Source organism: Aythya ferina (genome assembly GCF_964211825.1).
Source record: "Aythya ferina genome assembly, chromosome: 3".
Lineage (NCBI taxonomy): Eukaryota > Metazoa > Chordata > Aves > Anseriformes > Anatidae > Aythya > Aythya ferina.
This window is the reverse complement of record NC_140298.1, coordinates 90,736,307-90,758,646: the sequence shown is the minus strand read 5'-3', so window position 1 is coordinate 90,758,646 and position 22,340 is coordinate 90,736,307. Positions and strand designations below refer to the sequence as shown.

General features: G+C 37.0%; 1 protein-coding gene across 1 annotated transcript; it reads right to left on the bottom strand.

The window, feature by feature from the left end:
• Positions 1–2,272: 2,272 nt before the first annotated feature.
• Positions 2,273–5,740, bottom strand: LOC311434225 (uncharacterized protein). Its single transcript, XM_084514247.1, has one exon. The coding sequence runs from the start codon at positions 5,179–5,181 to the stop codon at positions 2,668–2,670; it is 2,514 nt and encodes an 837-aa protein (XP_084370373.1). The 5' UTR covers positions 5,182–5,740; the 3' UTR covers positions 2,273–2,667.
• Between the last annotated feature and the right edge of the window lie 16,600 nt (positions 5,741–22,340).

Genomic DNA, 22,340 nt, shown 5'->3' with positions numbered 1-22,340 from the left:
ATGACATCTTGTATCAGACTAATACTTCATTCAATATGCTGCCAAGTCTTTCATTGCCCATGTGAGATTTTTGGTGAAGACAAAACCTCAGAAGGGAACAATACATAAAGTAAAGAGTCAGTCCTGCTCCCAAAATTATCAAGTTAAAATAAAGATAATTGTTGTAGTCATATATAAATACAGAGATAGTACCTTAGTTATCCTGAGAAAGACTCTTAAAGGTTAAGGTAAACTTGGATTCTTGTGAAAACTAAACGTTAATTATAATCACAGATCAAACTACTTCAGACAGTAGATTTTATTCATATTTTCAAATAAGAATATACATAAAGATTATGAAGTCTGGGACACATTTTTCTGTTGTGGATTAATACTAATATAATGAAGTAACACCTATTCTGCAAAAAGGTTTTGCTCTTGTAAAATTTAGACGGTAAAATCAATTACATTCTGAAAACATGCATTTTATTATTTTGGGAGAAAAAAAATGTCTGTATTTTTTGCATAATGTCTTTTGATGTCTATTTTTTTCCCTGCATAATCTTGTTAATACAGAATTAGGTTCATCAGGCTCTTCTCAGCTTTCTGTTTTCACCTAAAAATAACTTTTTATTCTTATATATATTCATATATATTATATTCATATTTATTAAATGTTATGTTTACCAAATATCCATGGAAAATCAACCATTTAAAGAAATGAATTAGACACAAATATTAGTTCTGTTTTATTTATTTATTTATTTTTATAAAACACTAACAAAAATAATAAAGGAAAATATTCACATTACAGAGGGCTTATCAGAATCAAATAATTGCCTGTTTCAGAGCCCTGTGAAGGACTTTCACTGAGACAATTTCACAAATTTGAAAGTATTTAATAAGGTGACAGGTAACAGATTTGGAATATCCATTGATAATCACACGTACTGCAAGGGCTATTAGCTCTGACAAAATGCTATCCTGAGTATTCCTTACCAAAAGGTGAAGGTGCAGAGCTTACCAAGAAGGCGTCTCTGTCTTGGTGTAGGAGAAAGGAGCACAGTCTGTTGACTGTCTCTCCTAGGCTTCCAATTTCTTCTTTTTTTCCCCTGCTCTTTTCTTTTCCTAACTGTAACTCTTTTTTCCTAACACTAACTCTCTGTTTATATCCTAACCTTATCTGTTCCCCTCCATGTAGTGACATTTAGCATGATTTGGGTAGAGAGTTGAGTACTATAGCATGCACTCATAGTACTATAGCATTAAACTCATCAAATTCAGGGGAGTTAACTTTAATACTCATTTTGCAAATAATCAAGCAAAAGATTTAACTCTGGGCACTGTAGCCTTCAAGATTCAAGATTCTTCAGGATTCAAGACAGCAGAACTGCTGTTAAAAAGGGTCATCCTGTCACCACAATACTCCTTCCTTTGGCAATCTCTCATGCCAGCGTTGCAGACTTCCACAAAGACTGCATAAGAGATAAACAAGACCAAGCTGCTCAACTCCCTTTTGACCAAGGCTGGTGTTCATCAGTGACACTTAAGTATGACTATTCTCCACACTGGTACCATAACATGTAACAAGATGATATTACTATAGGGAAAACTTTCAAAGAAATAGAAGAAAAATGTGACAATTGACTGTTCAGCATCAAGGCTAAGATATATTGAAATTGAACTGTGCTGGTAGCAAAGCCTAAAAACAATAGTTATAGTAGCAGTACATCGAAGAAATTGTAATATGTTTCATAGGAACATAAAATATACATAGCCTTTAGGGTCATGTAGACTGGTTCATGGCTACAGCAAATCTTTGGGATGCAGACACTACTTTTGAAGGATATTGTTCCTGGATCATTCGCATCCTATCTTTAAAAAAAGTTCTAATTTAGAAATGTAGAATCATAGAATGGCTTGGGTTGGAAAGGACTTAAAAGATCATCTAGTTACAGCCCTGCTGCCATAGGCTGGAATGCCACCCACTAAATCAGGTTGCTCAGGGACTCATCTAACCTGGTCTTGAACACCTCCAAGGATGAGGCCTCTCCGGGCAAGCTGTCCTAGTGAAGAAAATTTCCAAATTGAATTACTGAACTATTGAATTGAATTATTCAATAGTTCCAAATTTAATTATTTTATGTTTATATTATAACCTTTGTGACATCATTTGTCCATCAGCTAAAATAGCTTTTATCCTCTTCAGTATTTGTCTCCTTAATTATTTAGGTTATTATTTGTCTCCTGTTGCAGGAAGCACGGTCGAAAGCACGACAGACACACAGTAGAGTCAGATCATGCTCCATTTTATTGCCCGAATAGCCTAACTTTTATAGAGAACTTAACAGGGGTGGACAGTGTTTCACACAAGATTATTGGTCAAAAGCACTCAGACAAACAGCTACAAGAAAACAACCCCACCTGCAAGAAAACAACCCCCTTGTGATTAGCAGTCACATAGACCTTGTCCTTGAGGCCAGCTACTGGTAACAATATTTTCCTGAATTCCTCAATTGGGCGATGTGGGAACACTGTCATGGGAACTTCTCATAGTTGCCCTGGTAGCTTGGTTTGCTCAGCTACAGCAAGCCATGGGATTTTTGCTGTTTCAAGAAATCCCTCAACAATTCCCCCTTCTTCTTTTGAGCAAACCAAGCCTGACACAGCAGTTTTACAAGTAACTCTTTAGCTATACTTACAACACACAACGATGATTACCACCACCATAAACCAAATCCTTAATCCCCTTGTGATTAAACCCAGCAACCATCTACACTTTGTTTCAAACAAGTCAGTGAACCATTGATTGAAAGGATTGATACCATATTGAATCTTTCTCATGTGCTCTTTCAGGAAAGTAATGGATTTGTGAATTGACACATTATGATCAAAAAGGTTTAAACAGTACATTCCCTTAAAGTCCTCACACCCATTCCTTTGAGCCAAAAGCAAGATGTCAATAGCAGCTTGATCCTGTAAAAGCAGATGTTGCAGACTATTTTGATCTGGTAACATCTCCTCAAGTATCTCTGTCGTGGCATAGGCTTGCCTCTCGGCCCAGCATACCAATTTTTCTAAGTTGTTACATGCGGCCGCAGATGCCACTCCAGGCACTGAAATTGCTAATGCCGCTCTAGCTGCAACCCCACACAATTCAACATTATCATTGCAATCCAATACAAGCAATGTCCATTTATGTCTGGTGATCTCACGCAACTGTAACAAGCTAGGAGCAAATACAATGAGTTTATCTATGTAACATGGACATCTGATAGCATTTGCAGGGATACCTTGCCAGGCCCCATCCCCACAAATCAGAAGCACATCAGGAGGTAAGGCCAAAGCTGTACAATTGTTCCAAACACTGTAGTTGTTACCCCTTGTCTCCATGCTACAAACCCCTAAACCCTGCTTAGCAGCGTCATTGCAATCACAGGTGTTATTTGTGTCTTTGTACCAGTATGACCTTTTCCAGGTTCCTGTAGCAGGAATCATCTGATATCCACGGCTACGTTCACTTTTGTAGCCACCTTTCAGGTTGATACACATTTGACTACAGATACCAAGGTTTTGACATTCATCAATGTCTCCACAGTTTCTCTTGTCTATAAACTCAAACCCAGCTGGACAGTCACATTCATTTATGATGCATTCCTTCAGGGGCTCATCACCCCAGTCCTTGCAGTCTCTCTGCTGGTTACACACTTTATTGATATCTATGCATTCTCCACTTCTGCACTTGAATTTGCCAGGTCCAGAACACTGAATAACATTGTTACAGTTTGCTTCATCAGTGCCATACAGACAGTCTCTCACACCACTGCACTGCCTACTCCCATGGACACAGTTCCCATCTTCACATCTGAAATGGTCTGGCCTGCAGGTCCGAGAAGGGCAGTTAATTTCATCACTTCCATCCTTGCAATCAGGATCTCCATCACATCGCCACTTCTTGTGGATACATTCACCTGAGCCGCACTGCACCTCACTCGTAGCACACTTCACTGGAGGTGCAGGCTGGCGGCCACACTGCTCCAAAGATTCATCCGAGTGGTTGGAGCAGTCAGCATCATCATCACACACCCAGCTGATAGGGATGCAGGTAGAACTCTTGCACTGAAACTCATGAACACCACAGGTAGGAGGTGCACACTCCAACTCATCGCTACCATCACTGCAGTCATCTTGAACATTGCAGACAAAGCTTTTGGAAATACATTGCCCACTACTGCATGTGAATTCTGCTGCACTACAAGTCACAATGCCACAACTCTCTTCATCTTCTCCACTGTCGCAGTCCTTTTCACCATCACATTTCCAGGACACTGGGATACACTGGGTTGACTGAGGACCACACCTGATTTCATTTACCCGGCATGCTCTCGTATGACACAGCTCAGCACTCTCATCAGACCCATTTTCACAGTCCGGATCCCCATCACACTGCCATCTATTTGGCACACACTGACCACTGTTGCACACAAAGTCAGATTCAGCACCCGTCTTCTTCACACAAGCACTCTCATCACTGCCATCTGAGCAGTCTTCACATTTTGCTCTAGCACCGTCGGCAGCAGTGCACAGGCCGGCGAGGGCGAGCAGCAGGCAGAGTGCCCCGCAGCGCGGCAGCGCCTGCCGCCGCCCCGCACCGTCACCTGTGTCACTTATACTACTCCTATTACCCATGCTGTTAGTGTCAGTGGCATCCTCCTGGCACCGTTTCCGTCTTTGTCGCCCCTTACTCTCCCCCTTTTCTTTTTGCCACTGACCATTCACCACAAATGGATGAGACACATGATTACTAGTTAGGAAAGAGAGTGTAACGTCTGCTATACGGCTGCAGGCCGTGCCAGCTGCAACCCTAGAAGCTGTTTGTGAACGAGCCTGACGGTGGTCATTTGGCGGTGTAATCTGCGTCTCTGCTCTCCTGCCCTGCAATAGAGCTAAATCGTCATTAATAGTCTGTAGAATGTGGCAACCCCACGGAATGTTATCCAGAAACATAGTTATAACACCGATCTGGGGACGAATAGTCTTTTTTTGCATTGCAAGATAACTTCTTATAAAAAGAATGCCAGAGAGAAGCAGCACAGCCGCTGCTGCCGCTGCCTCCATGGTTACGTCAGACAGGCTGCAGAGTCCTGATCTCCGCCCCTCTGCTCTGTGCCGACTCGCCACACGGTGAGGGTCGGCCGCCATTGTCCACTGACGCCTCTGGTCTCCCGTAGCAACTCGATCTCGGATGGCCCGTATCGCACCGCGATTCCGCGTCTCTCCGCGATTCCGCGTCTCACCGCAATTCCCTTTTCCGCGTCTCTCCGCGATTCCACGTCCCGCCGCAACTCCGTTTCCCGCGGCCCTCCGCAAATTCCACGTCCCGCCGCAACTCTAATTCCCGCGGCCCTCCGCAAATTCCACGTCCCGCCGCAACTCTAATTCCCGCGGCCCTCCGCAAATTCCACGTCCCGCCGCAACTCCGTTTCCCGCGGCCCTCCGCAAATTCCACGTCCCGCCGCAACTCTAATTCCCGCGGCCCTCCGCAAATTCCACGTCCCGCCGCAACTCTAATTCCCGCGGCCCTCCGCAAATTCCACGTCCCGCCGCAACTCCGTTTCCCGCGGCCCTCCGCAAATTCCACGTCCCGCCGCAACTCTAATTCCCGCGGCCCTCCGCAAATTCCACGTCCCGCCGCAACTCCGTTTCCCGCGGCCCTCCGCAATTCCACGTCCCGCCGCAAAACCCCGTTCCCCGCGGTTTTCCGCGTATCTCAGCGGGAATACCACGCCTCACCGTGAGTCCTGTGTACCGTGTTTCTGGGCCGGTGTCCGGTCCGCTCAAGCGCCGGTCGGATGGGCGCTCCGAAGTCCCGACGGCGCGGCGAGGTCGCGGCGCTGCTGGTCCCGGCGCCGCTGGTCTCCTGGTCTACCTGCGTTCGGATGTGCCGGCGCCGCTGGTGTCCCGCTGCGCTGCGATGTTTGTCCCGGCGAAGCTGCGATGTTCCGTTCGGGTCCTGTTCAGGTCTCAGCCTGTTCGGGCGCCATATGTTGCAGGAAGCACGGTCGAAAGCACGACAGACACACAGTAGAGTCAGATCATGCTCCATTTTATTGCCCGAATAGCCTAACTTTTATAGAGAACTTAACAGGGGTGGACAGTGTTTCACACAAGATTATTGGTCAAAAGCACTCAGACAAACAGCTACAAGAAAACAACCCCACCTGCAAGAAAACAACCCCCTTGTGATTAGCAGTCACATAGACCTTGTCCTTGAGGCCAGCTACTGGTAACAATATTTTCCTGAATTCCTCAATTGGGCGATGTGGGAACACTGTCATGGGAACTTCTCATAGTTGCCCTGGTAGCTTGGTTTGCTCAGCTACAGCAAGCCATGGGATTTTTGCTGTTTCAAGAAATCCCTCAACAGTCTCCTTAATTATTTAGATACAGTCATAATATTCCTTCTGTCTTTTTTCTTTCCTGGGCTGAACAATCCAGGTTTCCTTTGAATTCTCTCTTAAAGAGCAGTCTTCAGAGATATTTAGTAGTTTATTTGATTACTTTATTTATTTAGATTTTTTTTCCCCAAGTTTTCTACAAGAAAGTTTTAGATTTTTTTTTTTTTCTCAAGTTTTCTACAGTTCATTTTACCTACAATGCTTGAAGTCATACGTAATATTTCTTGCCTCAATATGATCCAGTTTCCTGAGGAAAATATGACTCCCCAGTTTTCTGTCATTCACAAATGTCCTTAACATGTTCTAGATTATGTTCAAAGCAAATCAATGAAAATATTGTTTGATAGGAGCTCCACAGGGAAAGAGTACTCTCTTTACTCAGAGAGCAAGTATTTGTAAGTCATTGTCATCTTTTTGTTTCTCCTAATTGTAGTAATCTTTTCTTTAATAATTTCTGATCCTTACAGAAGTCTCACTAAGATATTTTACATCAGTCATATCTAGTCATCAAGAAAATATTTAAAATGTATCAGGCATGGAATACTAAACATACTGAAACATATTTTGCTGTGCTCTATTTTCTTTTAAGTTTATGATGTGGAAACCTAAGTGATTCAAGCATATCTCTTTTGTTTGAAATGTATTGTTGGATAAAAATTAGAAAAAATTTGTAGGTATCAATATTTAAAACTCTAACTTCCAATGTATTTGGAATTGAGCTACCATAAATAAACTTTTTTGACCTGTCCTTATTCACATTCTTAATTATTTGAGACAGTTAAAATTTGCCTAATTTCAAGAACACATTAACATCACCTGAGCTAATAGAACTACTTCAATTTAAAATTTAGCATGTGTGTGAAACACTTTGCTGGATTTTAGTCCTTTTTATTGTCATGGAGTTTTTGAACAAGGTCTTTTGAAATTCAAGCAAATTTTGAAATCTGATAAGGTAAATTGTTCTTAAAATGCAGTACTCTATACTGCTCTGACATTTTAACTTGATTGACATCTGTTAGGATTTTGGTGAATAGGGGCTCTTACTCTTAGTGAAGAATCTCTAGTTTGATTTTATTTTTCCACTACATGACATGCATTTCAGTGGAATCTTAAATGTGGTCTTATATAAATCTCATGAAATTCAACAAAGGCAAAAAAGACAATGTGTTGCAATGAGAACAGAATAACCCCATGCATCAGCACTGACAGGGCTTGCAGAGAAGGCTATGGAGAGTCTGGTGGACAACAACTAGGACAAAATCCAGTAGTGTGCTCTGGCCAATGGCATCTGTGGCTGCACTTAGAAGAGCATTGCCAGCAAGTCAAGGGAAGTGACCCTTTCCTCAGCATTTTTGAGACACATCGGTGTCCAGTGCAGGTCTACTCAAGTCCAGTGCAGGTCTACTCAAAAAAAAAAAAAAAAAAAAAAAAGGCTGTCAAACTGAAGCTAGCCCTCTGGAAAACTTCCAGGCTAGATGGAGCTTTGAGCAACCTGGTCCAGCAACCTGGTCCCTGCCACTAGGTCCCTTCCAACCCAAACAGTACCATGATTTTCTGTGATTCTGTGTGATCTGAACACCATGCTTTGCCAAGAAAGGCTGAGAGATTTGGGATTGTTCATGCTGAAGAACAGAATGCTGAAGAAATTCAACTCATCTTCAGTTCTTTTGTGGGAGGATACAGAGGAGACAGAGTCTAACTTTTCTCATGGCTATACACAAAAGATCAAGAGGGAATGAGCACAGGTTGTAACAAAGAAAATACAAATTCAACAAGAGCAGAGAACACTTTGGGGTGAGTTTGGTTAAGCCCTGGAAAAGGTTGCCCAGACAGGCTGTGGAATGAGTGCCTTGGCCAAATCTTACAGTCTTCAAAATGCTATTCTTTAGAAGCTGTTTGTTAGATATATTTGCTACCAGGCAGGCCCTCCAATGAGAGAGATCTGTGAAGAAAGGATTAGATTAGAATATAAAAAGCGTTACAGCCAGTTTGCAATAAACAAATCAGTATATATATGACATTAAGTATATTTTAAGTCATTATTTGCCATTATTTAATAGCCTGCATGAACATCTTTTTCACTTCTGGATCCACTTCACAGTTTAGAAACTAACTTTCAAAATGTCAATTAGAATTTATCAATTAATTTTAAATAACATTTGTAATACAACAGTCAACTTTGACTGATCTGCTTCTGGTTTGACATCTTGAGTCCAGTTCAAACTGAAAAGAAGCCTTGGCTCATTGACTTTAGGAGGTTTTGGATCAGTTTTATTAAAACTAATAGAGCTTGGATATAAACAGACAGGAACAAGAGATGAGCTTTCTTTACAGTTGGCTTTACACAAAGGAATAATTTGATTTAAATTGAAAACAAAGAGTACAATGAAACACACACTTGGACAGGCATATTTTTCTGTAAGGTGCCAACTAAGTACTTAGTTGAACAGTATACTTTTGCAGTCCTCACTGGCTTTTTTAACTGTGGTTCAAAGGATGAGAAGGGATTGTGTGGCATTAAACATTCCTGTGGGATAAGGATGAGAATACAGGATTCATTTTCTCTGCTGAATGCCGTTACATCTGAGATGTAAATTATTTTCTTTCTCTTCTCTACTCTCAGACATCTATTAAGTCCATTAACAATTTCTTTTTCTTCATGTTTTTTCTTTTGTTTCAAAACACAATCTGCATGGAGCTCTCAGAATACACTCTGAATCATTTATAATTCTTGTAACCCTGATTCAGATATCTTCATCCTGGAGGAGACTGAGGGGAGACCATATGTGTTTATAAATATTTAAAAGGTGAGTGTCAGGAGGATGGAGCTAGGCTCTTCTCGGTGACATCGAGTGATAGGACAAGGGGCAATGGATGCTAACTGGAACATAGGAGGTTCCACTTACATATGAGACAAAACTTTTTTATGGTGAGGGTGACAGAGTACTGGAACAGGCTGCCCAGGGAGGTTGTGGAGTCTCCTTCTCTGAGACTGTCAAAACCCACCTGGACGCATTCCTGTGTCACATGATTTAGATGTTCCTGCTCCATCCAGGGGATTGGACTAGATGATCTTTCAACATGCCTTCCAATTTCTAATATTCTGTGATTCTGTGATTTAATTTCTGAAGCTGTATTTATTATTTACTATTAATATTATATTTATTATTAATTCTTGAATGTCAGCTAGTTAGATAGTACTTTGGCCAGCTACTTAGAATTTCAGCTAATCTAAGGTGATAATTTTTAAGTTTCCAGAAAGATGGTTTACATGTAGGTATTTTGAATTCCTTCAAAAAACTTTAAGAAATATTTTGCTGTCTATATATGGGAGGCATGTGCTGCAGTGTATTGCATGTATTTCTTAAAGCATCTATTTTAAATTGGATATTTTTATTAGTTCAGATAGTCTTCAGGTTGGTTCAATTCAATCATTACATGTGGAAACATTATCAATGGTAAAATGCTCACGTTCTCAAGTTTCAGGACACTAGTGTCCAAGGTATAAGTTGTAATTAAATAAGTTCATTGCATACATCTCTTCTGTTTTCCACATGCATGGAGGCAGTTCTGCACTCACTCTAAATCTCAAGCTGATAGTCAAATATATCATAGCCTGCTCATATATGTCAGGTGGGTTAGGGGAGGAGGGAGAAGGATTTTGGCTTCCCATACTTGTACCATAGCAATATTTGGGTTATTTATAAACTTGGAAGGACCTTTTATTTCAGTTTTACTTTCAGGCCTAAAATCTTTCTGGACAAAGTCTTGATTCTGCACAATCTTATTGGAAAAATATACTGCTCCACTAATGAACATACAAATTGATGAGTAATGATCTATCAAAATTTGATGTGGTGCTCTGTTATTAAACATTAACATATTAAAAAGACAGAAATAACTGAATTGGAGTACATAATAATAACAAACTACATTTCTTTTCTTTTCTTTTCTTTTCTTTTCTTTTCTTTTCTTTTCTTTTCTTTTCTTTTCTTTTCTTTTCTTTTCTTTTCTTTTCTTTTCTTTTCTTTTCTTTTCTTTTCAGTTGTCTAACTTGAGAAATACACTCTTAGGAGAGATTTTATATTTTATTTTGTTTTTGATTTTAATTTGGATAATATATCTATGAATGGTTTTATTTAGGATTACATTTTTCCTTTTCCCCAACATTCTCCTCTCTTGTCATCTGAGCAGTTCAAACACTGGTGGTGTCTAGACCGCAACACCTTTATTACCATCAACTAGATCTGTTCTTCTGGGATGGCAAGGTAATGGAAATGGGAAAAATCTGAATTAAACTGAATCTAAACTCTTTTGAAGGAGAAAAAAATCCCAGGGCTGAACAGAAAAAAAGGCTTTTGTATCTTTATACAGCTCTAACAGATGTATGATGGTTTGTGACAGCAAATAATTAAGACATTAAAATGGTACATAATGTTTAATACATCTAATAATTAATATAATTTGCCACACAGGTAGAACATTGTCACTCAGAATCACTATAATATGAAAAACAGAGGAACATAAGCTGTAATAAATATTTCAAAACTTGATAAACTTCAAATTTTCTAAATAAAGAACAAGCCTTTATTCATGGGTTCTGCTAGAAATATATGTATATATACATAATTTTAATTTTAAAATGTATATTATTAGACTCAAAATTTCTGAGATTTTATACTCAAAAGCTCCAATGTTTTGAAAATGCTTAAAAAACAATTCTGAACCCAGAAAGGTAACAAGTGCATGAGTGTGATTCACACCCTTATAGATATCAATAGTCAAGGTTCACTTCTTACATCAGTATCTGTGTGAATGGGAGAAGAGTATTAAATACATTTTGATCCTAAAATGATCCTAAAATATCCTAAAATGATGAGAGCATCACAGACAATCAGTCTTTTGATTCTCTAAGAGCATTTTGTTTCTGTCTGTATGTGTAAAGGTTTATGTTTTAAATGTTTATCGTTTAAAGGTTTATATTTTATGTTTTTGTTAGTGAGTAGGGAAGAGGAAGAAAAAAGCAAAAAGGAAAAGGAAAACCTTTTCCATTAAAAAGGAAAACAGTCTCCAGACTGACTACTGAAGAATACAAGTTTAATAATCATTCCACTTGTTTAACAAAGTTTTAATTAAAAACTATTTTAATCTCCAATGTCAAATATCAGTTCAGACTAATAATAATAAAAAATATAAACTCATTTTACTTTCTTCTGCATGAATGAAATAATATGAGTTGGGCATTTATGTTTAATTGGTGTGACTCAAGACATTAGTCTAAACTGACCAGTGTTCAGTATTCAAAAATAAACTATCCTTCTAAAAATCTGTCACATTATCCACCATCCAAGTCACTTCTCTTCAAACATACAACTCATATGTACTGCCATGTTTCAGATTGTTCTTCAGATTGTTGCATATCTACTGGACCTGGAATGTATCTTTTCTGTTTTAATGTTTGATATTTTCATGTGCACTGGATTATGAAATGCATTACTTAGCTAGCAGATTTTTTTCTTTAACAATGTTCATTGTCAAAAATAAATTCAAACATTTCCAAGTTGTGTACTTTATTAAATATAATTTATCTGTCCATATAGTATCAAGGCTAAGTATTTATATTTTAGAAGCACACTACATCATTCTGCATAACTCAGCAGTCTTATTTCTTTTCAGCACACCAATATACTTGCTGGAAAACATCTCTGTGAAATAAAGGTAACTGTCTTGCATACATAAAAAATTTACTTAATATTTTGAGACATTGTATGAAAGGGAGTGAAATATAGATGCTGAATCTATTGCAGGTATGCTTTCTCATGAGTGTCCATAGCTTCAGTTCTGTAGAAATGTTTGTGACCCATCAGATCCTATTCCCACAATAATTTATGTCTGGGCTTATCTTTATTTCTGGAGAGTCATTTTCCTGAAATCAATGTTAACACCGGAGCCTTAAATAATATTTTTCTCTTGGCAGTATCTTTTCTTCTTCCCTAGACTTCATGGAGTTTCAAACAATAACTACTGCTATCTTGAGATGAGCCATAAAAGTAAGCTTTTCTCATTTTTAAACAATATGAAGTACTGAATGTTGTGTAAGCAAAATTTAAAAGGTTTATTGGACTTTGGAGATCAATATATTCTATTTCACCGCATCTGCTTTTCTCTGTTAACAAGCATTCCATCATAGCACACATATTAACAATCATTTGCACAAGAGTAACCGATGCCAATACCTTTTTTCATCTGAAATTGTGACTGAATAATTTTACAGAAAAGATAGCAATAAGATAGCAATAAAGAGATAGCAATAAGCTTGTAAGATAGGAAGAGGCAGAACTGATGTAAACACAGAATAAAATATAGAATACGGCAGGAAAATTTCAGTAACATTGTGTTTTTAATAAAGTTTTGAGCTACATGTCAAGTAAAATTATCGAAGTCAGATGTCTTTTAGAATCAGATGTTAATTTTTCTCTGGGATAGAAAAAATAACTTGTTTGATTTGTAGACAAGCTAGAATTGAGAACAAAACAAAGCAAACAAAACAATACCACCTTGTTTTGAATTTTTACTTGCTAACTCACTGAAGTTTCTTCCCTAGGTACAAGATGGCAATGAATAAATAAATAAATAAATAAAATCTTTATGTGCCTTTGAAAAGCTGCAAATTTTCCATGAACATTTTTTTTTAAATTATTCCTTTTAAACTGAGAGGATTAGGGCCAAGAAAGTCACCAGCATCCTGGCTTATATCAGAAATAGTGTGGCCAGCAGGACTAAGTAAGTTATTGTTCCTCTGTATTCGGCTCTGTCTTCAGTTTTGGGCCCTTCAGTACAAGAAAGACATAAATGCTCTTGAGTGTGTTCACAGAAGGAAAAAAAGCTGGTAAAGCATCTAGAGAACAAGTCTTATGAGGAGCAGCTGAAGGAGCTGGAGTTGTTTAGCCTGGGAAAAGGAGGCTCAGGGGAGACCTTATCATGCTCTACTCCTTCAAGGAGGTTATAGCAAAGCGGGGGTCAGTTTCTTCTCTCAAGCTCCAAGTGATAATACAGGAGGAAATGGCAAATGTGATAGGGGAGGTTTAGGTTGGATATTAGGAAAAAAAATATTCACTCAAAGCGTTGTGAAGCATTGGAAGAGGCTGCCCAGGGAACTAGTTGAGTCACTGTCCCTGGAGGTCTTCAAAAAACATGTAGACGTGGTATAGTGACATGGTATAGTGGTGGATTTGTCAGTGCTAGGTTAAAGGACTAGATGATCTTAGAGATCTCTTCCAACCTAAATGATTCTATGAATTTGTGATAGGTATAAACCATTCTGGAAAAGATTCCCCACTTCTGCAATGCAGTAAATGATGTAGATGCCATATAACTAGAGATGCTCCTGTTTCAGAATGTCATATGTGATGTCACCCCAAGGGGCTAATAAATTAGACCAAAAAAAAGATTTGTTTTATTACAATACTATTTCCCAAAGTCACTTCAGTGTCATAGGTTATAGCTTCAGTAATTACTTAACAACTTGATGGAATGATAAGGCACTTATTTTGAAGAATAAATATTTATCTAGAAATAAGCTATGTATTGCCATGTACTTTGGAGTGAAAGAAGGTTAACATTTAGTTTAGTTTTTCAAAACTGGCAATCTAACTTTGATGCATATGTAGAAGATGTTCAGAAGCTGCAGTTCCCATTTTTCTGTATTTTCTTTCCACAGCGTAAATCAAATTTTCTCCCCCACAAGGAGTTTTTAGCGTAAAGTTAATTAGTGTAAAGTTAAGCTCTCTGCTGAGTAGCAAATTTTAAAATGAAATTCACAATGTATGTTTACAATCTCTCTTGGACACAAAAGAAGCCAAAATTGAATATTTCTGATGTTTTTATGTTTGTAAGAAGTAAGTTAATGTACACACCCACTTTCCAAATACTCACTAACTTATTTAAATCTGTTAGTTCCATTATTACTGAGAATGAAAAAGGTGAGATGACAAAAGTTTATCCTCAAGCCATTTAAGTTCAGGAATTAAAATATTATTGCCCCTTCAGTATGTTTCTGAGGAGACTGCTATAACCCTGATTATCAGCAAAATAGTGTGTGAGAATTCGGGGAAAATTACCTGTCTAAAACTTAATTATTCATATGAAAGCACCTATATAAAACCTGCTGTTAAGACCATACAGGGAAGTTGAAGGACTTGCAGAGACAAAGCCAAAAGCAAATATCCAGTATATACAAATGCAATTAGAATCATAGAATAAGAAACATAGAATATCCTGGGTTGGAAGGGACCCACAAAGATAAATTTAGAAGAATTAAATTTAAAATTGGAAGATAAGCTTAGAGAGAGGAAATATAATATGTAATTCAAAAAAGAAAAAAATTCTTAATGAGCTGATACTCATCCTTTCAAGGTGTTCCTTGCTTTTTTATTTATTTATTTATTTTTTAATCCTAATTACCTTTGTGTAAATTCAAGAAAATTAAATAAGATTTCTTTATATAATTTTTAATCATAATTATTGTAATCAAAATAATATATATTCAAAATAAGTCAATGTTAAAAGAAGAAAGAAAATAAAGAATGATTGATACATGTGTTACTTTAATTTTGTCTGTTTCTTTTACTCAGTCTGCTCCTTTTAATTACAGAAGCCCATGCAAATACATATATATAACATATACATCTACTATGGACCTAGAAATTATATTTTTTGTGTCACTATTTTTTTTCCTTTTACCTAAATAAGGACTTTATGAGCAGAAATATGATCATCACAAAAAATGTTTAAGTCTCAAGACTTAAGTCTCAAGTCTCAGTCTTAAAATATAACCCAAAGTTACATGATAGCCTTGTTCTCATTTATAGTACAGTTAAAATAAAACTAAATCATAGTATCTTCCCCAGAAGATGATCTTATGAAAGTGCAACTAAATTGTATAATTAATGTACGTAGGAGTAATGAAGGGAATATAAAATATAATATATGATAATTACTAAAATGACAAAATTTCCAATGTGCCATTTTTTTACTTGACTTTGTAGTTCAATGACAGCTTGATGCATAAATCAGAATGGTTCCTAAATTGAATCATTGCTAAAAAATCAAACCAAACAAAACCAAACCAAAACACCACAGTTAATAAGAATGTGATCATTAACCTGCTTTTGTGAACCTCTTGACTTTTTGTCTTTCACTACTTGCTTACTCTTATCCAGGGACCTCACACTGATGTGACCATAACAAAATTCATTAGGAATTCTGCTGTTGAACTGGTTTGACTTTCAGCTTCTTTTTCTGTGAAACCTGAATGGTGGCATGTTTTTTTGTTTGGGTTTAGAATAGTCTGGAATAGATTAGAATAGTCTTGAACAGAATAATCTTGAATGGAATGGTATAGAATGGAATGGAATAGAGTAGAGTATGGTAGAGTATGGTAGAGTAGAGTAGAGCAGAATGGACTGGGCTAGACTAGACCAGACTAGACTAGAATAGAATAGAATAGAAAAACAAACTGAACAGAATCAAATACAATAGAATAAGTGAAGTGAATAGAATTGAATCGAATCAGGGCTTGAATAAAGATTTGTCATTGTCAAGCAGCTATGAATACTAAAGTCAAAAGTACTTTTCATATTCTACTATTTGAATGGGTAAGTCATATAACCACTCCTTTATTTGCTATACATTTAAATAAAGTAGTTAATACTCTTGGTATTTCAGAAATGTGTGTATCTCTTTGGAAGAAACCTTGTGAAGCTCAGAACTGAGAAACTGAAAAATCTCTGAAATCCTGAATCCTAGTTTGAAATACTTAGCTTTTCCTATAGCTTAGTTAGAAATCATATATTTAGCTTGTTGTAGCAGTCTACAATATAAAGACCAGATTCGTAAAACTTTGTCTTTGAAGTACCTAACATGTTTGGAGCTAATCCCTATGTGAAACTGAATTGCTGCCAAATTTACTAGGTTTATTTTTTTTAAAGATGTTTGATTTAAGGAATTTGGTCCTAATTCCATTCTCAATTTGAATGCACTTTTTAAGTTTCCAGAAGTAATCTATAAAAAGAAGAGAAGAGAAGAGAAGAGAAGAGAAGAGAAGAGAAGAGAAGAGAAGAGAAGAGAAGAGAAGAGAAGAGAAGAGAAGAGAAGAGAAGAGAAGAGAAGAGAAGAGAAGAGAAGAGAAGAGAAGAGAAGAGAAGAGAAGAGAAGAGAAGAGAAGAGAAAAAAAACAGCTCCTAGCCTGTGAAAACTGAACACTGAAAAGTTTTAATGCTAAAATTTTGCTGCTTCAATTATCCATGCATAAAAGGCTGATAACATCTTTCATACCGAAGAATATAAGGATAGCAACTTGTTAACTGATTGTCTTCTATACAATGCTTAAGATACATGTGAAACGCTGAACTACTGATCTCCCAAATCCTACATGTAGATGTGTATTGTAGTTCACAGCAGAGAGAAACAAAACAGCACTCAAGCTTTCTGAAGAGATCAAAAGCTCAGTGTGTTTTAAAACCCAGAAAAAGAAAAAGGAAAAAAAAAAAAAAAAGGTGAAATGTGCCAAGTTGATCCTTGGAAGTGAAACATTACTCACACTACAGAAAAAGACACAAAAAATCCTAGTGATTCTGATTTTTACGTGTTTGTTCTTCCTCAATCTCTGGTGAACATTTTAGCAAAGTGTTCATAGGGTCTCATGGGAAGGTCAGTCTTTGATCTGTCAGTCATATGGGCCACAAAGTTGATGAAAGGACTGGAGCACCTCAGGAAAAGCTGAGAGAGCTGGGACTGTTTAGTCTAGAGGGAACAACAAAGTGTAAATCTTACCAGTGTATATAAATAGCTGAAGGGAGAGTGCAAAGAAGATGGAGTCAGGCTCTTTTCAGAGGTGCCCAGTGCTAGGACAAAAAACAATGGGCACAAACTAGAATACAAACATTTCTGTCTGAAGATCAGGAAGCACTTTACTATGTGGGTGACTGAGCACTGGAATAGGTTGCCCACAGAGGTTGTGGAGTCTTCCTGCTTGGAGATCTTCAAAAGCTGCCTGGACATGGGCAATCTGTTCTAGGTGTCTCAGGTTGAGCAGAGGGTTGGACCAGATGGCCTACAGAGGTCCCTTCCGATCTTAACTATTCTATGATTATGTGATTTTATCTAGAAGATTTTTTTTAGAATTTTCAATAACATAGTAATATATAGTAATATGTATTTATTTTACTAGTGGAAAAAAAAAAAAAAAAGATAAGATAAAGGCAAATACTTAGCAGCAACATAAACTAGCTTAGATGCTTAGAAAAGTGCTAGTCATACTTACCGTAAAAAGTTAAAGAACAAGAAATGAAAGTTCTCTTCACTTGCTTGTTTCCAGACTAGTAATATTTACAACAACAAAGAATGGGGAGGATTTGTAGGCAGCCCCGGAGAGCCAAATTAAACAATGCCTGCTATAGCAAGGGCTTTTTTTTTTTTTTTTTTTTTTTTTCTTCTTGTCTGATTTGTTTCTTTTCACTGAATATTATCCTTCAACCAAAAAGAGGCTCTACAAGCCTAGCAAGACCTGGAAATTACTGAGCTGAAAAATAGGATATATTCTTTCTTGGTAAATAACGAAGGAATTCAAGATACTAAGTCAAACAAACAAAGAAAAATGTGTGCTCAGAATTTTAATTGCTATTGTCTGCAGTCCTCTCTCATTCTTAGAGAGGACAGAAGTTTTTTAAATGAAGGGAGTAAATAATGAAGACATTGGTGTCATATCAAGAAAGAGGTATAACAAAGAATTAGTCTAAAGACATTCCATATATGAAAAAATGTCTTAAGCAGCTTGACAAAGGAGAAGGTTTGAAAGATGTATTTATTTGAAAATCTTAATGTCAGGAAGCTTTTGATGAACAGTACCAAAAGAACTAAGGGAAGGAAAGGTGCCAAAATAAAGAGAATTGTTGATTTACTGTTGTGTGTGTTTAATATACAACATCTGCTCTTGCCAATCATCACAGTCATTTCAGAAAAAAAAAAAATATATATCAAAAAGGTGTTCTTTTTCTTGCTGTCTTGAGTCTTCCTTCAGATCTTAATTAACAATAATGTTTTTACATTTTCAGTTTATTAACAACAGATATAAAAAGATCAAGGGAATTCAGCAGGGCCTCAACTCTATTATATCAGAGAAACTGTAATTCCCCTGACAGATGTGCTTGAATATTCTAATGGGCCCCATCTGATCGCAGGCACATCAACAGTTCACAGATAACACTTTCATCATGCATTGATTATGGTTGTATTATATCTCACCTTATCATGTAAAATATTCAGTGTATTTAGAGATAAAGTGTATTCAATACACAAAAGTGTATTGAAGTACATGCACATAATAGATCCAAAATCTCTTGCTCGGCATTTATTTGTCACACCTTCCGAGTATGATTTTTATTGTTATATATAAAAGAACTGAATATACCTAATGCAGTCCAGTAAAACAATGCATTCACTTACATGCCATTTCTGCCCTCAAACATCAGCAGAGATTTGTTTCCATACGCAAATAACTGATTTTTTTTCAAACTCCAGATTTTATTATTATTTTTTTCTGCAATGTTGCTACAGGGAAATAGTCAAAAGGAATTTATGTTTTCTTTATATGTTTTCTTCATATGTTTCTTTATATGCTTTCTTCATATGTTTTCTTTAAAATATACGACATATTTATAGAACAAGTGAAGCATCACAGTTTTTAAAGGAAATTCTGTGTAATATTAATTAAATAATGATGTGATTACTCTCTAAATGAATATGAATGACTTCTTGCTAACTTTTTTTGGTAATGCCACATTTAATTACATATTTTACAGGACACAAATAGAGAAGTATGTAAACAAATGAAAAGCAAGGATTATGTTGCACTAATATATGGCCTGAAAATGTTACACAGTTACAACCTTAAATGAAAATATATAACAGAGAAAAAAAAAAGTCCCTAGCAATGCTTTGGATAATTACTGCTGTTTTCACAGATCATTTATTCCTTATAAAAAGTCAGTGATATGCATGTAAAATTATATGATAAGAAGCCTGAGTTCCAGTATTTACCTGGAGAAACAAACAGTTGGTCCTGAGGCAGACTCATAAATCTCACTTCTGTGCTGCAGAGAGTTACTCTTTTTAAGAACAATATTCTTCGTTCCTTTAAGGGAAAGCATCATGGACCTACCTGCATACCAATTTGCAAAAGCAATTTGCAGCTCTTGTGCAACAGGATGCATTCTTACTTGGCAAAAAAATAAACTGAAGAGTGGCCATATAATTTTTTTTTTTTTTTTTTCATGACACAAATGGAGCCCTTCTATTTAGAATTACATCCTGAAAGGTCCTGAATGCCTATATGGTAACAGAACTACCTGGTCATTCAGTTTTTAACAGCACCTTAACAAGTTGAATTGTTATTTAATATGAATAGTTTTTCTTATATTAGTAAGATTTGTGGTTTTCACATAATTTCTTATAGAAATGCATAGAGCAGACTTTCATTCATTACCAGCCAGAATGTTTTTATGTTTTTATCTACTGACTGAACTGCAGTCCCGCTTACCCTTTAGTCATTAGCCCTCTGTGAATTGATCTAAACTGAGCTGTTTTTTTTGTGTTTTGTTTTTTTTTTTTTTAATTAAAGTTTTTAGCAAAACATAATTTCTAACAATTCCCCTTACAACACACCCTTTTCCTTCTTCTCCTTCCTTTCCTCCCCCTTTTTTTCTATCTTACTAATAATTGGCTTTTTTTTTCATGGAGTATACTTGAGGGCATAGTCTGGTATTGTCATGGTAATTAGAATGTACCATAGTGTGCTGTGGACATTTTTCAGTTACATACACTTACCCTGATAAATACCATACAGTTGCCAATATTTATGGGGCAGACATCAAAAAATCTAACTAAAGAACAATTTACTCAGTTGTAATTTGGACTCTTTAGTAAGCCAATGGCTACAGCTACCATGACATTTTGGGTTCTGACATGTGAGTGAGCACGGCTTTTTATAGGATGTTTAAGGTTGATATTTCCCCAGCTCCTTGTTTTAGTTCTTAATTTCCCCTTGCACGGTGTAAAACTGATTTTAAAACTTCTGAATGTTAGCAGTTTTAATTCATCATGTAAATTGTGCCAAAATTGTTGTCATATTTAACATATTCACTTGTCAACCACAATGGAATGGCACAACTGCTACGTAGAGTTGTACATATCCCTGTAGTGGGAAAGACAATCACCAAGTGAGTAGGACAAACAGCTGAATGCTGAATTTACGACATTCATAAATTTTCTGAGCAGTTGGACTGATGAGTGGGACGTAATTCAGAATAGCCATGGGCAGCTGAAAAAGTTGTTCCTCCTTGAAGTCTACCCTAACTACGTTAACCACTCTAGAACAGTAATTTTCCTTTGTTTCGATTATCCCAGTTTTCCAACAACCAGAACCTGAGTAAGGTCTGGCATAATACTTCGCAACTTGTTTTAGCCATGCCCGTTACATTGTGCCACAGCACCTAATATCAAGGCGGGGGGGGGGGGGGGGGGGGGGTAGGGGGAGGTTGGGGGGATGCATACAATGCACCCACATACATACAGCATGCTTCATATGTTACTGGGGCTATATTCAGTTGGCATACATGGGTATCTAACAGCATCTATTATATTGAGGGGAGTACAAAATATCTGCACAGGGTTGGCAGACATGACAAAGGACTTGTAGGTTACTCTCTTAAGATACGTCTGAATGACAGCTCAACAAGGGTACACTAGACATGCCAGATGGCACTAAGTTGCGTGTATATAAACAGCTCAATCAAGTTTTACGTGTTTGAGCTGGGATTCTACTCTAGATTAAGACATTTATTTATAAATTTGTAAATGTGAAAAATGTGTTTATGTTCCCATTACAGTTAACAAGGATGTAGGACTGGATTTCTTTGTTGAAGTGTAGAGAGTTCTTATCCTTTTGGTTTAGCCAGTACCTCCTTTCTGGCTTCCAGATTTCACTCTAGAAAAGTAGAGGACTCCTGTAATTCCTATGATTTCTCTGTCAGCCTGGAGAAATGCTTTGGACACCAGCCTAGAGAAATATTTGGGATATAGGACACTTCATTTTGAAGCAGGTTTCCATAAATGTGTAAGCCAGTTGAATTCCACTTAGTTAATACAGTCAGTGAAGCTTAGACAGTGACTCAGCTCATTGTATACCAACTAGTTAGTCAGCTGAATGGCTTTCTAGAATATATCAGCTGTAGGACTCCCAACAGATAGGGACTTTGTTGCCTATACATAGTACATAGGTATATGTGATATTTTAGATGCTTTAGGGTTTCTAAGGCAACAGCATCAGGCTGACAGATAGGAGACAAGATCCATAGGAAATCCAGGCAGTTTTGGAGCTGGAAGCTAGACACCATATGCTAAGACATCTAATGTAACATTGCATTCTTCTATGTGTTTATGTTGAATTTAATCCTATCGTGTTTTATACTTTAAGAATAGGTAGCCAATGGAAATTGTCTCTGATGCCTAAAGAGTTCAGCCTCATTGGTTGAAGGAGGCTGAACACTAGCTATGGGGCACTATGCATTATTAATTAATAATTAAGAAGGTCATGTAATTAAAGCAAGTATTTTTATGCTTGCTTTTAAGACCTTACCAGGAGATTTCATTTATTTCTTTATTTATTTCAAGAGGCTAAAATATGATGACAAATGGTGAGCTTCTAAGTAAGAATCATTTTTAAAAGGTCCTTTGTGTATACTCTACTTGTCCATCAATTTCAAAAAGGATTTATGTTCTGAAGTCAATTAGGCTCTTCCAAAAAACTTCACCCAAACTAGTAATGAAAAGGTGATGATGCATGAC

Bases quoted from the DNA above. Each gene is read 5' to 3' on its own strand.
- LOC311434225 (XM_084514247.1), bottom strand. From the start codon at position 5,181: ATGGCGGCCGACCCTCACCGTGTGGCGAGTCGGCACAGAGCAGAGGGG.